The sequence below is a fragment of the Apium graveolens genome, chromosome 4 (genome assembly GCF_009905375.1).
Source record: "Apium graveolens cultivar Ventura chromosome 4, ASM990537v1, whole genome shotgun sequence".
Taxonomy (NCBI): Eukaryota; Viridiplantae; Streptophyta; class Magnoliopsida; order Apiales; family Apiaceae; genus Apium; species Apium graveolens.
In genome coordinates, this window is record NC_133650.1 from 6,304,216 (window position 1) to 6,318,165 (window position 13,950).

The window sequence follows — 13,950 nt, forward strand, 5'->3', positions numbered from 1 at the left end:
TGGGGAGAAACAGTTCGACATTCGGTTTATCTACTCAACCGCTTGCCAACAAAAATTTTATGTGAAACAACACCTTAAGAGGCTTGGAAAGGTATGAAACCAAATCTTGATCACATGAAATTCTTTTGGTTGTCTTGCATATATTAAAGTTCCACAGGTGCAAGTTAAAAAACTTGACGATAGAAGCAAAATTGTGGTTCATCTGGGAAAAGAACCATGGCCAAGGCTAGTCGATTATACAACCCCATTATTGGTCATGTTCATGTTAGTCGAGATGTGACATACCAAGAGGATAAGTGCTGGCCATTGGAAAATCAAAGTACTGTAAAAAATGAGGTGAAGTTTCCAGGATCGCTAGTTTTGGTGAATTCAGAATCAGCTGAGGTCGATGGTGCAGAAAGTGGTAATGGGTCTCAAACAAATACTACAGTCAGGTCAAGCATCTCTAGTGGCGATGAGTCTCAACCGAATACACCTGTTCAGTCATGTACCTCAGGAGAACAGACACATTCAGCTGAATCTGAAGATGGTGCATAGAGTTCCGGTTCAGCTGCATCAACTGCCAGCTGTGAGCCACGACATTTCAGACTGTTTGGAGACATTTACAATGAAACAGAGGAGATCGAGTTAGATGAGGAAATGTTAATGCTGTCAAGTGAAGAGCCAACCTTGGTTGTTCATTCTGTGAAAGAAAAGAAGTGGAGAGATGCAATGGATAGTGAAATAAATTCCATTGAGAAGAATAATATATGGGTGCTAACTGACTTACCTGATGGTCACAAGGAAATTGGGGTAAAATGGGTACATACTTGTTATTACTAGAAATATTGTGATATGTAATTATATGCCTATTATGACTCTATTTGATTATCTATTTCTATCTTATTTGTAACGCATGTTATGTGTGGATAATAAGTAAGAAGATAAGAACACTTTCTTGGTAACATATGCACCTAAATTATAGCTTTGAAGATAGAAAATTTCTTGCTTTTTAAAATTAAATGAGCTAAGTTTATTATTATAATCACATATATGCAACCTAATTTTATATCATGGGTAAATCATATGCATAATCAGAGCTTGACCAATATCAGTATTTAATCAACCATTATCATGATTTATCAGTCAAATAAGTTTGACCAATATCAGAGCTTACAGATAATCAGAGTTTAACATGCAGCTACTGGCTGGGATTAATAGAAATTAATTATATGCTTTCATGGCATTAGAGTTTAACACTATAATCAGTATTTACCTAGTACTGATACATAATAAGAAGACACCACACTCTAATTATCAGTGGTTATTCCAACTTATCAGAGTTTGAGAAATGTCCTGATATCATTCTCAATTCATTCACCAATCTTGTAAAGGTAGCTTCAAAGAGAGGCTTGGTGAATATATCAGCTAATTGCTGATCTGTTGGAATAAAGATCAATTCCACAGTACCTTCCATTACATGCTCCCTTATAAAATGGTACATAATATTAATGTGTTTAGTCATTGAATGTTGTACTGGATTTACTGTCATTGCAATAGCACTTTGATTATCATAATATAAAGGAATTGCAGAATACTCTAACCCATAATCCAGTAACTGATTCTTCATCCATAAAATTTGAGCACAACAACTTCCTGCAACAATATATTCAGCTTCTGTAGTTGATGTAGAAATTGACTTGTTTCTTACTAAACCAAAAAACCAACCTGCCACCGAGAAATTGGCAGTTCCAGAAGTGCTTTTCATGTCTATTTTATATCCTGCAAAATCAGCATTGGAGTATTCAATTAGCTTAAAGTCTGAATCTCTAGGATACCATAAACCAAGATTATGGTGCCTTTGAGATATTTAAAAATTCTTTTCACAGCTAATAGATGTGGTTCCCTTGGATTAGCTTAGAACCTTGCACAGAGACAGGTAGCATACATGATATCGGGTCTACTAGCAGTCAAATATAGGAGTGAGTCAATCATACCTCTGTAGTTAGTTATTTCTACTGATGAACCATTATTTAAATCTAACTTGGTTGCAGTGGACATTGGAGTTGTTGTAGTTGAGTTGTCTTGCATTCCAAATCTTTTGAGCAAATTCCTGGTGTATTTAGATTGATTTATAAAGATCTCTTCATCAGTCTATTTTACTTGTAAACCCAGAAAATAACTCAATTCTCCCATCCTACTCATTTGATATCTTGACTGCATTAGCTTTGTAAACCTCTCACAGAGTTTATCATTAGTAGAATCAAAAATGATATCATTAACATATATATGTACTAATAATAAGTCATTACCATGGTATTTATAAAATAAAGTTTTGTCAACTATACCTCGTGTGAAACCACTTTCTAATAGAAATAGAGCAAGTGTTTCATATTAGGCCCTTGGAGCTTGTTTTAGTCCATAGAGTGCTGTATCTATTTTGTAGACATGATCAGGATATTTTGGATCAATGAACCCTGGAGGTTGTTCAACATAAACTTCATCTTTAAGTTCGCCATTCAAAAATGCACTATTTACATCCATTTGGAACACTTTAAACTTCATGTGAGCAGCATAGCCTACAAAAATTTTGATTGCCTCAAGCCTTGCAACTGGAGCCAAAGTCTCATCATAATAAATGCCTTCTTGTTGTGAATAGCTCTTTTCAACCAGTCTTGCTTTATTTCTTGTAATGATGCCCTCACTATCAGTTTTGTTCCTGAACACCCATTTTGTACCAATAACTGATCTGTTCTTTGATCTTGGCACAAGAGTCCAGACTTTGTTGCTTTCAAATTCATTAAGCTCATTTTACATTACTGTAACCCAGTCAACATCTTGAAGAGCTTCTTCCACTTTCTTTGGTTCAGTTTGAGATAGAAAAATCATTTATTTTCTTTAACTCAGAGTTTTCACTCTTGATTCTATTATTCTCTAAATTTTGATCCCTATAACTAACATGCAGAGATTTAAGAAATAATCTTAATTCATAGATATTATCAGTCTCAAAAGCAAGTGTGGTTTGAGGTACCTTTAATTCAGTAGTGTCAGCCTAGTTTCAGTATTTTCCATGAAAGCATAGTTCACACCATCATCTGAATCTGATGAATCATCTCAGTTTTTCTTCTTTGTGATCAAGGCTTGTTTCTTCTCAGTTTTTAGTTTCTACAGTCAGCTGCAAAGTGTCCACTTCCATCACAATAATAGCACCTTTCCTTTGACTTGTCATATTTTCTAGTCTTTGATTCCTTCCAATCAGTATTTCTTTTGTCATTTCTCTTATCAAAGTTTGAGGAACCGGAACCCTTTTTGGAAAACCTTTTCCATTTTTTGGAGTTCTTGTAGACCTTCTTCTTCAAGCTTTTAACCAATAGAGCAGCCATTTATTCAATATCTTCATTGTTTTTATGATCACTATCAGTATCTGATTCACTATCAGTGTTTGAATCATCATCAGAGTTTGATGACTCAGTATCAGACTTTGCAATCATAGCCTTTCCTTTGGAGTGACCTTTTCTCCTAGATTTCGCCTTTAGCTTCTCTTCACCTTTAAGTACAATTGGTCTAGACTTTGATCCTTTTCTCTTGATCCTTTGCTCCATCTCCAGTTCATGAGTCTTCAACATGCCATAGATCTCATCTAGAGATACTTCATCAAGTTCATAATTATACCTTATTGATGTGACCTTAAAGTCCCACTTTTCTTGGAGTGCAAGTAAAAACTTCAAATTTGAGTCCTCTCAGTCATATTCCTTATTGACAAGAGATAAGTCATTCAACAGCTTTTGAAATCTTTCATAGATCTCAATTAAGGACTCATTGTATCTTGATTCAAAGTGCTCATATTCCTGAGTAAGTATTGTCCTCATGTTTTTTTTGATAGCAGTATTACCTTGACACTTTACTTCTAAATCATCCCAAATTTCCTTTGCTGTTTCACATCCAATAACCCTATTGGACATAACACTATTAATACTGCTATGCAAGATATGTCCTACTTTTGCATCTTTCATGATTGATGATAGATCCTCTGCAGTATAGTCCTTTGGTTTATCAACCATCTTTTCTTCTTCACTAATAACTGCTATTGCCAACTTCATTGGCCTATAAAGACCATCATAAATTCTACTTAGAGATTCAGGATGTAGAGATTCAAAACACATGGCCATCTTAACCTTCGAGATTGGATTCTCATGTATCTTTAGAATTGAAACCTTGATAGCCTCATACCTGCTCATATTATAGTCTGTGGTGTGGTTGGGGGTGATGGTGGATTCTGTTGTGGTTCTTTGTCTTCCATTAAAGATTGATTTTCAGATCTTAAACTATTTGTATATCAACAATAAGCTCTGATACCAATTATTAGGTTCGTAATACAAGTGTAGAGGGGAGTGAATACAGTTTATACAAACAATTCAATAAAACTTAATAGAAACGACAGTTTTTATATTAATCAGATAAAAATTGTTACAAAAGTACTCTCTCAAAGGATGAACAATTATCCTTGAGAGCTTCTAGGTTATCTAAAGATATAACGATTCGTAACACCAATAGTGTAAACCTAATTTGTGCTTATATAGTGCACAGTTACACAATCAATAAGGAATCATATTCTATTACAATAAGGAAACCTAATACATATCCATCTATGATTGCTTTTGTAAGTAAAGTCCTTCCCCGCCTTGAATTCTGCAATCTCTTTCCTTCTTTGATATGTACTAATATAACTAAGTACTGATCATCAAATATTGATCATCAAATGATGATCATCAACTACTGATAGACAGATACTGATGACGTCATCTTTAGTAAATCCTGATATTAAATACCAATAATAAACTTTGATACAAATACATTTCATGGTTGATAAAAAAATAATTTGAAAGCTGCAAGGGAGGGTTAATCCGCATTTCTTATCTAGTCTATTGAACTACAAATGGTTTGCTTATGTGATTCCTACATTGCAAAAATATTACTTGTGACTTGAAAGTGCGCTGAAATTAAAACAATTAACACATATGACTCACTTATAGAGAGATTTCAAAAAATTCGAAATCCAATACACTATCCGATCCGATCCGGAAAAAAGCCCAAAAACTTCAATCCGGAAAAAAGCCCGGCCCGGTTTAGACCGGGTCGTGGGCCTTAAATGGACCTCCATTTTTCTCGAAAATTCGGCCCGGCTTGAAAGTCGAAAAATCCGAATAAAAGGCCGGATAAAAATATGGTCCGGCCTTGATAAAAGCCCGGGCATTTTGAAAAGCCCGATTAAAAAATCAAAATACTTCTAGAAAATTTGAAAATATACAATACTTTTTATAATTTTTAAATAAATGATATTATAATATTAGAAGCAGTAAAGGTATATATGATTATTTGCTGATTTATTTCGTTAAAATTTTCTGTTTTTTTCATCAAATTAAAAGGTATTAAAGTTAATTACTAAATTAGTTGTAATTGTAAGCGAATTTATTATTATAAATTGCAAATGATGTCGTCTTTAAATTTATAATTTTAGAATGTATGTATTAAGCAGTCTAGTGGATCAAGAATGCATACAAAGAAATAACAACTATCAAGCTTGTGTTTGACACTAATAACTAGCTAACCATACAAGATTTCGGACAATACAGATTGTTGTACATAATTATATTATTATAAATATAGATATTATTTAAAAAATTATTATTTATTTCGGGGTCTAAACTACTCTCTCTGATAAATCAAAATATTGTTTTCTCCGGTATTTAAACCACTCATAGTTTGAGTTATAAAATATAAAAATAATATTTATTATATAAATAAAAAGCCCAAATAAAACCCGGTTCGGCCCGATCAGGCCCGGCCCGCGGGCCTAAAAGGGGCCTTATATTTTATAGGAATCATGGCCTGATTTTTAAAAAAGCACGGCCCGATCCGTTTTCAAATAAACCGTGTTTTTTAAAGCCCGGATAAAGCCTGACACGATGGGATTTTTGTGCATCTCTACACTCATATGCTTTAAAATTATTGGATGCACGGAAAAATTGAGAAACTATTTAAATCATACTCCCTCCATCCCAAAATACTAGTCCCTTTGACTTTTAACGCATACTTTAAGGTGTAAAAGTCATAGCTCCGCATTATTTTTTCTAAAATTTCTTTTTTTGAAATAAAATTTAATATGTATATTTTTATTTAAAAAAAATTAAAAATAATTTGTGGAGTTATCCTTTTTTCACCTTAAAATACTTGTAAAAAGTCAAATGGACTTGTATTTTGGAAGATAGGGAGTAATTTTTAATTATATGTTTTGGGAACTAACCAAATGTAAAACAGCATCTCTTGTGAATTTAATACAAATCTATGTATCTATTATATATGATAGAGCAACTAGGGGGTTCAGTGAGACATTTTATTCCTTGTAAAATTACGAAAATACCCCTCATAATTATATATGTGTATAACTTTTCATTTAATATACACGTATTAACTACAACTAATATGAATGTATTAATTAGTCTAACTCATTATAACATATATTTATTATTATTTCATCATTTAAAAGAATGTATAACTATATACATAGATTACATCTATCTTAATATATTTTAAAATGAACATAATTTTAATACAATTTTAAAAATTTATTATTTTGAGTGAATATATTAAATACAAAGACTATTTTTAAGAAAAATATAGGTTAGTGTACTAAGACTTCAGTTTGAAAAGCACAAATTATTTTTATATGAATGGTACAAGGAACTATTATAAAAAACATAGTTGTCATCCTAAACGTACACAAATATTAGATCGAAAGATATATGTGATATAATGCTCAAAATTTTAAACATATATAAATGTAAAAAATATCGAACTTTAATGTATATAAGAAAACTAGTTGAGCAAATTTATGGGGTCATTTGTTTTTTGAACAGCACAATGAAATAGATTAAAGGGCAAAGACCAAATAGGTCCAAACCTTACATAAACCCAACTGGAAGATAGGCTAACAAGCAAACCATCACTACTAGATTGACCCAAAATAAATACTTAACCCAAACAAAACATAACTAAATAATAAAACTAAATCAACAATTGCTTGGAGGCCCAAACAATTCCTAGAAGCTCCACAACTTCATCTTCCTGGCCCATCTTCTTCACTGCTCCATTGTCATGTCTTCAGCCTGCACTCCCCAAGCCCTCCAGCACCAGAAGCCGCAGCAGGGAGACCAATAACCACCTCTAAATATGCAATGTTCAGTTCCTCTTCATTACCTTCTACAACAACACCAGCCTCAGCACCCAAGCCATGCAAGTCCATACCTTGAAACTTATTATTCTCCCCACCCTCCTGAAGATCATTTTCTTGAGGATCAAAAACCTCATCAGCCATGATAGCTGGTTCAACTTCCCCTTGCCTCACAGAGAATCTAGGTTCAATATTTCCCAAACCAATATCATGATACCACAATTCTTCTACGCTTCCAAAATCTTCCTCAACAATAACCATTTGCTCCTAGTGGTGAGCCCCATATTCAGCCAGATAAGAAGCCAAAGCATTAGCTTCCTGAACCACCAGGCTTAACTCACACTTGTAGTTCCTGTCTGCCTTACGCTGATTCAACTGCCACAGGACATGCGCGTACTGAGGACAACCACCAAGAACCATAGAGTTGAACAACTCCCAATATGCATCAACATGATATGTTTCCAAAATGATTTTCTTGAAACCCTTGTAATAAGCTTCCTTTAACCTCTCACGTAAAGCATGAAATTCATTCTCTCTTTGATCCCCAAAACCCAAGGTTCCTGCAGTCATGTGTAAAATCACTCAAACCCCATCTTTGAACAATATGCCAATCCCAGAATGGCAACCATTCGGCAATGCTTCATGAGAAAAGAAGCTATGGACATTGCAATTAACTACCCCTTTACCAGGCATCAGCCATCTTGCATTGACATTAACATTCTCCTCCTCCATTTTGAAGACTAGCAAGAACCCTAATTATACTAACCCTCTCTACTGGAAAATGATACAAGAAAATCGGTACCAAATCGCATGCAAAGGACTGGTATATATATAAGACTGCTTAAAAACCCCCTAGAAGTGACATAAAAGCCCTATAGACTCAGTACGTGTTCCCAAGCAACCGTTTAGACTTCACAAGCAAATCTGATAGCTTTTTATATCCCCAAGTAACTATAATGACTTTAAAATAACTCAGTAATTATTCCTGAACAACCTATAAACTCTACTAACCAAAAATCACTTAAAAGAATCCCCACCAACATAAATCACTATTTTATATTTACTACTAATTTGAATTTACTTAAATGGAAAAGAAAAAATAAGCTCTAACTACTTATCTCCAAATTACTAAGACGATCACCTCTTCTTGCATTTCCATCAACCACTCCATTCCTTTCTCTCACAATGTACTTCACTTAAATAGCTAACACCTTGCAATTCCATAACTTATATTGCATATCAGTGACATCCAATTGATTAAGCAACTGTTTGTTGTCTGAAAGAACCAAAATATGACTATGTTTCCAACTACTATCCTTTAAGATCCTTAACAAGGTTTTCAAAGCAAAGCACTCCACTTCAAAAGGACTTGAAGCTGTAGATGGTCCAACAAAATGTAACAAATTCCCCCATGATTTATCATAAACAATACCTCCAATTCTTGCTGCAATTGAACCTTTTGCATTAGTACTCAAGCTTCCATCAATAAAAGCTACAATATCATGATCCCCTTGAGAGATCAGTTTCCACCAAAAATCTTTATCACTAGCAGTGACAACCCCAACTGGATTATTGGCCCACCATTTAATTTTATGTGAACTTAGAATTCCATTAGCCAAGCCCCATTCCATAGCTCGACTTTAACGAGGAAAATAACTTGACCTAGACTAAGAGAATTCTCATGAAAATAAGACTGATTCATGAGCAACCAAATAGTCCATATAGTAGATACCAACACAATAGTCCATACTTGCTTAATACTATCCTGATGAAAGAGGTTCCTAGAACCCCACATGGACTCCAAATCTACTACACTAGCCTTAGATACTATCCCCCACCAACTTAGAACAAAGATCCAGACTTTCTTAGAAAAGGAGCATTCCTAAAACAAATGATCCATTGATTCATCCTCCAAATCACACAAAAAACATGTCTTATTATCTCCAAAATTACAAATTATACTAGCCATCCAAACTTTAGTAGGGACTATCTTGGACTGTAATTTCCATAAATACAATTTCACAGTTTCGGGAACCTTACACTTCCAAATGACTTCCCAAAGTACATCAGAATGTGCAACTTCTTCACTCAATAAATTGTAAAGTGCTTTACAGCTTAACTTATCATCCAAAGGAATCCAAATTAACACATCAGGCTTACAACTAAGGTGTATAGATTAGTTATCCACAATACGAAGATTTCAGGGTGACGAGCACAAATTATTTTATGCGAATATTATTAAAAACTATTATAAGAAAGTATAGTTGTCAACATACGACTGAAACCCGAAAGATATATGTGATACTATCCTAAAAAAAATTTAAACGTATTTATATATAATAAATATCAAACTTTCATGTATATAAGATAACAGTTGAGCAAATTTGTAGGATTATTAATCGTACGACACAAACTCCTCGGAGATAATTAATCTCACAATACATTTTTTCGTCAATATCAATAATCATGTAACTTATTTATCACAAAGTTTATTCGTATTTTAAAAAATATGTGCCTTGCATGGGTTAAGGAGTTAGTTTCTATAAATATATAATATACTATAATATGTGCGTATATGAGACTATTAAGCGAAGTACTAATAATTAATAATATTTTTTCAAATAGATCATAATATTATATAAATATGTAGTATTATAAAATTGGAATACCAATTTTATTTAATTATGCATTTATAGAGAATCGAAACGGATGAAACCAGGAGATAGATTAAAGAAACAAATTTTGCATAATTTTGTACTAGCAGGTAGGAAGTCGTCGAATCCAAATTTGAAAATAAAATTAATTAAAATCTTATCAATTTTTGATAATTTGATAAGTAGATACACACAAAAAGTAAAAATATTGTTAGCAAATGACATGGTTGGTGTGGCGGTATGAAAAAAATTAATTCGTGATATTGATGTGATTGCAGTAGAATCCATTTTCATTTAACAAATAAAAATTTGACACATCACATTTTGTTGTGAATCAATTTTGTACCTTTACTGTTTTGATTTTGCAAGTAAATAAGTAGTTTTTGTCCTCCAAACGTTTTGTTTTGCTCCGGTTTGCTCTCCTCGTCCCAACCAAAAAACTTGCGTGATGTGCTTTGCAGAATAACAGCAATGTAATCAATAATAAAAGTGTTGACTTCCTACTGATTTTATCAGTCCATCCGGTACTTAACAAAAACGTAATACTAAATATTTTCATAATAAATCAGGATATCCACCAGAATCTTATCCGTTACTTAACAAAAACATAATACTAAATATTTTCATAATAAACCAGAATATCTGCCAAAATCTGATAGAAGTTACAAAACACTGCATATATACAATAAGACTTCGCATAGAAATCCAAAGCTTGCAAATTCAAGGATCAAGAATTTTTTTTTAAATGGCTTTGCATACACTAGCTATGAGCTTGTTTCCATATGCATTCCCCATACTTTTCGTTCTTCCGATTTCCATTTTTTTGGTATTGCGAAAATCCAAAAATGGATCCTCAAACATAAAAGTTCCACCAGGATCGTGTGGATGGCCAGTGGTTGGAGAGAGCTTTAAGTATGTGTCTCTAGGTACGCAACAATTTATGGGCGAAAGAAGGAGCAAGTACTCGACGGATGTATTCCGAACAAGTATTTTCGGACAAAAAATGGCTGTGTTTTGTGGAGCACAGGGGAATAAGTTTGTGTTTACAAAATTATTGACATCATGGTGGCCAGTGACTGTGAAAAAGATTTTGTTTTCCCCTGAATTCTCGCACATTCCTGTGGATGAAGCATCAGCTGCAATGCATCGTTTCGTGCACGAGATTTTAAAGCCTGAGGCTCTGAAGAATTACATTCCTGTGATGGATGCCATGGCACGAGAGCACGTGGAATCAAAATGGGATGGTAATGATGTGGTAATGGTACATCCATTGTCAAAGGAATACACGTTTAATCTGGCATATCGATTATTTGTCAATGTAATTGACGACATTGATCATGTCAGAAGGATATATAAACACTTTGCATTTGTTACTTCTGGAATGTTCTCTGTACCAATCAATCTGCCCGGAACTGCTTATAGTAGAGGTATCAAGGGTGGGGAATTGATCCGGGAGGAGATTGTGAAGATCATTACCAGGCGGAGAGAGGAAATGGAGAAAAAAGAAACAACATTATCATATACTGACTGCTTGTCTCGGATATTGCTGGTAACCGATGGAAATGGAAAATTTATGAGCGAAGAGGAGATGTCCAACTACATCATTGCTTTACTTATCGGTAGCTATGAGAGCACCAGCACTGCTGTTTCCTTTGTGCTCAAATATCTTGCGGAGCTTCCACATATCTATGACGAGATCTACAAAGGTATGAAATATGTTATACTTGTTTTTTTCCAGCCCAAGAGTCTGGTTCATCATTTGTTCATTGAGAGACTAATTGATAAAACAATACAGAATTAATGGAAATAGCAGAATCGAAAGGAGAAGGAGAAATGTTAAAGTGGGAGGATATTCAGAAGATGAGATGCTCGTGGAATGTTGTTTGTGAAACTCTGAGGCTCACACCACCTGTTCAGGGTGGTTTTAGAGAGGTTGTCACCGATGTTTCATTTTCTGGTTTCAGTATTCCAAAGGGATACAAGGTGCCAACTGTTTATGCACACATACAATCTATGACTCTTCTTAGACAGCATATAAACAACATTCTACGCAACATTGTGTTAATTCTTACTACTCTTTTTCTTTTAGGCATCGTGGACAGCGTATACAACACACAAGGATCCAGAATGCTTTCCGGATCCAGAAAAATTTGATCCATCAAGATTCGAAGGAAATGGACCTGCCCCTTACACTTTTGTACCTTTTGGTGGAGGGCCTAGAATGTGTTGCGGAAAAGAGTACGCTCGACTTGAAGTTCTGGTGTTTATATATAACATTGTCACCAGATTCAAATTGCAGATAATCAATCCCCAAGAGAAGATAGCGTTTCACTCTTTCCCAATACCAATGGAAGGTCTACCACTTCGCATCATTCGCCATAACATGTAGCTAGCAAACTCTACATATATGCATAGTATGGAGCCTGTACTTCCAATTATTATGCAAATCAGTTGTGTTATTAATAAGTAACAATATAACGATTGAAAACATACTGTTAAGCTGATTGAAATCGGAGAAATCAGAATTTAGCTGACGTGTGCCGTATGGTCAAATCTCGTCTTGCCTAAAGATGATTGGAAATCAAATGACAATTACTTTATGCACAATTGCAAGTTTCATTCTCAAAAACTCCAGGAACAGAAGCATTTAATTGGAATTTGGAACAATAACATTCTCCAAACCGAAAGTATATATTACATACTTTCATCTGCCTATCATAATTTCCTTTCACATAAATGTCTCTCTGTTTTAAGTTTGTCTTACACTCATCGGTAACAAATCCGAGGATCAGGAAAAGCCACTCTGAAAGAAACATGCCACTACTGTCGTAAATGTCATCCTATTTTTCATTTTCACAAAAACAGGGGGCAGCAAGTTACAGATCAAACAAGTTGGTAACAGTTCCATATGTGTAACTTATACATAACGTACGACAAGATTATAATCTGATAACAAATGTAAAAATAGAATTCAGTTATTCAGAGAAATCACGATATCTTGTAAATTTAACTAAAAGAAGTATACAATTTAGAAAGTACCTCGGAAATTAGATTCAATTCTCCTCACGCACAAACAAGGATATATGTTCCACAATATTCATAAATTTGAATACCAGTTTTAGAGATATAAATTTGATGACGACTCAGAGGCTTCTTGAGCGTATGTTTAAGATGACTTTTTCTAATCTATAAGGTGAATTATGCCCTGTTCCACAGGAAGAAGGCCATATTTCTGAATAAAATCAATTTTTTTTCACACAGTTGGAAAAATTAGGAAAAATAATAGTTACACTTGCACGAAATGCGAATATATTCTCCAATATTTATGCCAAATTTTGGTACCGGAAAACTATCCTAATAGTTAGATGGTAACACGTGCATAAATATACTTTCATATCACACTGTTTTAAAAATTAAACTTATTTTTTAATTCTTGTTGTCCGGAAGGATTATGCTCTTATTGCCTACGTGTTTTAAATTCTGAAAATGCAAAGTACTTGCTTATAAATAGGAGAATTAATGATATATTTTTTTAAAAAAAATCTCATAATCTAGATAATAATTCAATTACCTCCAAAAATAACATAATTATAACAAGTTTTTTATACTTTTTTAAAGAAAAGTTGTTACTAGGCTGCAAATCATTTGCCTTGAGCCCTTGAGTCCTTGACTGTTATACAAAGCATTAGCAGTAGAGTCCTTTTCGCCTCCTCTGCAAATGTCAAGTACTTCTGTATGCAAATGTCAAGTACTTGTGTATTTGCGCCTCCTCTGCAAATGTCAAGTATTTCTGTATTTGCAAAAAAAAAATTCCATGCGCTTAAAATTACCATGTGCATGAAAACTACTAAACCGAAAGACGTACCTTATCATCTGAACCTTGAGTGAAACAAATCAAACCACAAAATTCAAAACTTTGAGTTTTAATTAGTATAATACAATTTCTGATACGAAAAGAGTATGTACTTTACTTTTTGTCATCTGCAGACGGCAATGTAATACATTGTCTTGATGGCTTCCACCGCAATCATTCAGAAAGCATTTGAACTTAATTAAGAACTAAAACGTGACACCTTCTTCTCAAAC

The 13,950-nt window shown here is 33.9% G+C and overlaps 2 protein-coding genes and 1 long non-coding RNA gene across 4 annotated transcripts; 1 reads left to right on the forward strand and 2 right to left on the reverse strand.

Annotated features, from left to right (window-relative positions):
- Nucleotides 1–3,719: 3,719 nt before the first annotated feature.
- On the reverse strand, nt 3,720–4,148 carry LOC141718236 (uncharacterized). The gene has a single exon (XM_074520617.1). The coding sequence runs from the start codon at nt 4,146–4,148 to the stop codon at nt 3,720–3,722; it is 429 nt and encodes a 142-aa protein (XP_074376718.1).
- Nucleotides 4,149–10,405: 6,257 nt separating this feature from the next.
- Nucleotides 10,406–12,389, forward strand: LOC141717597 (beta-amyrin 6-beta-monooxygenase-like). Of its 2 annotated transcripts, none has more exons than XM_074519744.1 (3): nt 10,406–11,570; nt 11,660–11,796; nt 11,954–12,389. In XM_074519744.1, exons 1-3 carry the CDS (start codon nt 10,610–10,612, stop codon nt 12,251–12,253), a joined length of 1,398 nt encoding a protein of 465 aa, XP_074375845.1. In that variant the 5' UTR covers nt 10,406–10,609; the 3' UTR covers nt 12,254–12,389. The 2 variants fall into 2 exon arrangements, with proteins under 2 accessions (XP_074375845.1, XP_074375844.1); XM_074519743.1 differs by having other exon boundaries at nt 10,411–11,570; nt 11,660–11,847.
- LOC141717599 (uncharacterized) lies at nt 11,408–13,074 on the reverse strand. Its single transcript, XR_012573701.1, has 2 exons — nt 12,904–13,074; nt 11,408–12,810 (listed from the first exon to the last, which is right to left on the reverse strand). It is a non-coding gene; the product is annotated as an uncharacterized LOC141717599 (long non-coding RNA).
- Between the last annotated feature and the right edge of the window lie 876 nt (nt 13,075–13,950).

What these genes read in the sequence shown, in the direction of transcription:
- LOC141718236 (XM_074520617.1), bottom strand. Translation starts at nt 4,148, where the DNA reads ATGGCCATGTGTTTTGAATCTCTACATCCTGAATCTCTAAGTAGAATT.
- LOC141717597 (XM_074519743.1), top strand. Translation starts at nt 10,610, where the DNA reads ATGGCTTTGCATACACTAGCTATGAGCTTGTTTCCATATGCATTCCCC. An exon ending in CTATGACGAGATCTACAAAG is followed by an intron (nt 11,571 to 11,659) that starts GTATGAAATATG and finishes AAAACAATACAG; the next exon opens with AATTAATGGAAATAGCAGAA. An exon ending in GTATTCCAAAGGGATACAAG is followed by an intron (nt 11,848 to 11,953) that starts GTGCCAACTGTT and finishes TTTTTCTTTTAG; the next exon opens with GCATCGTGGACAGCGTATAC.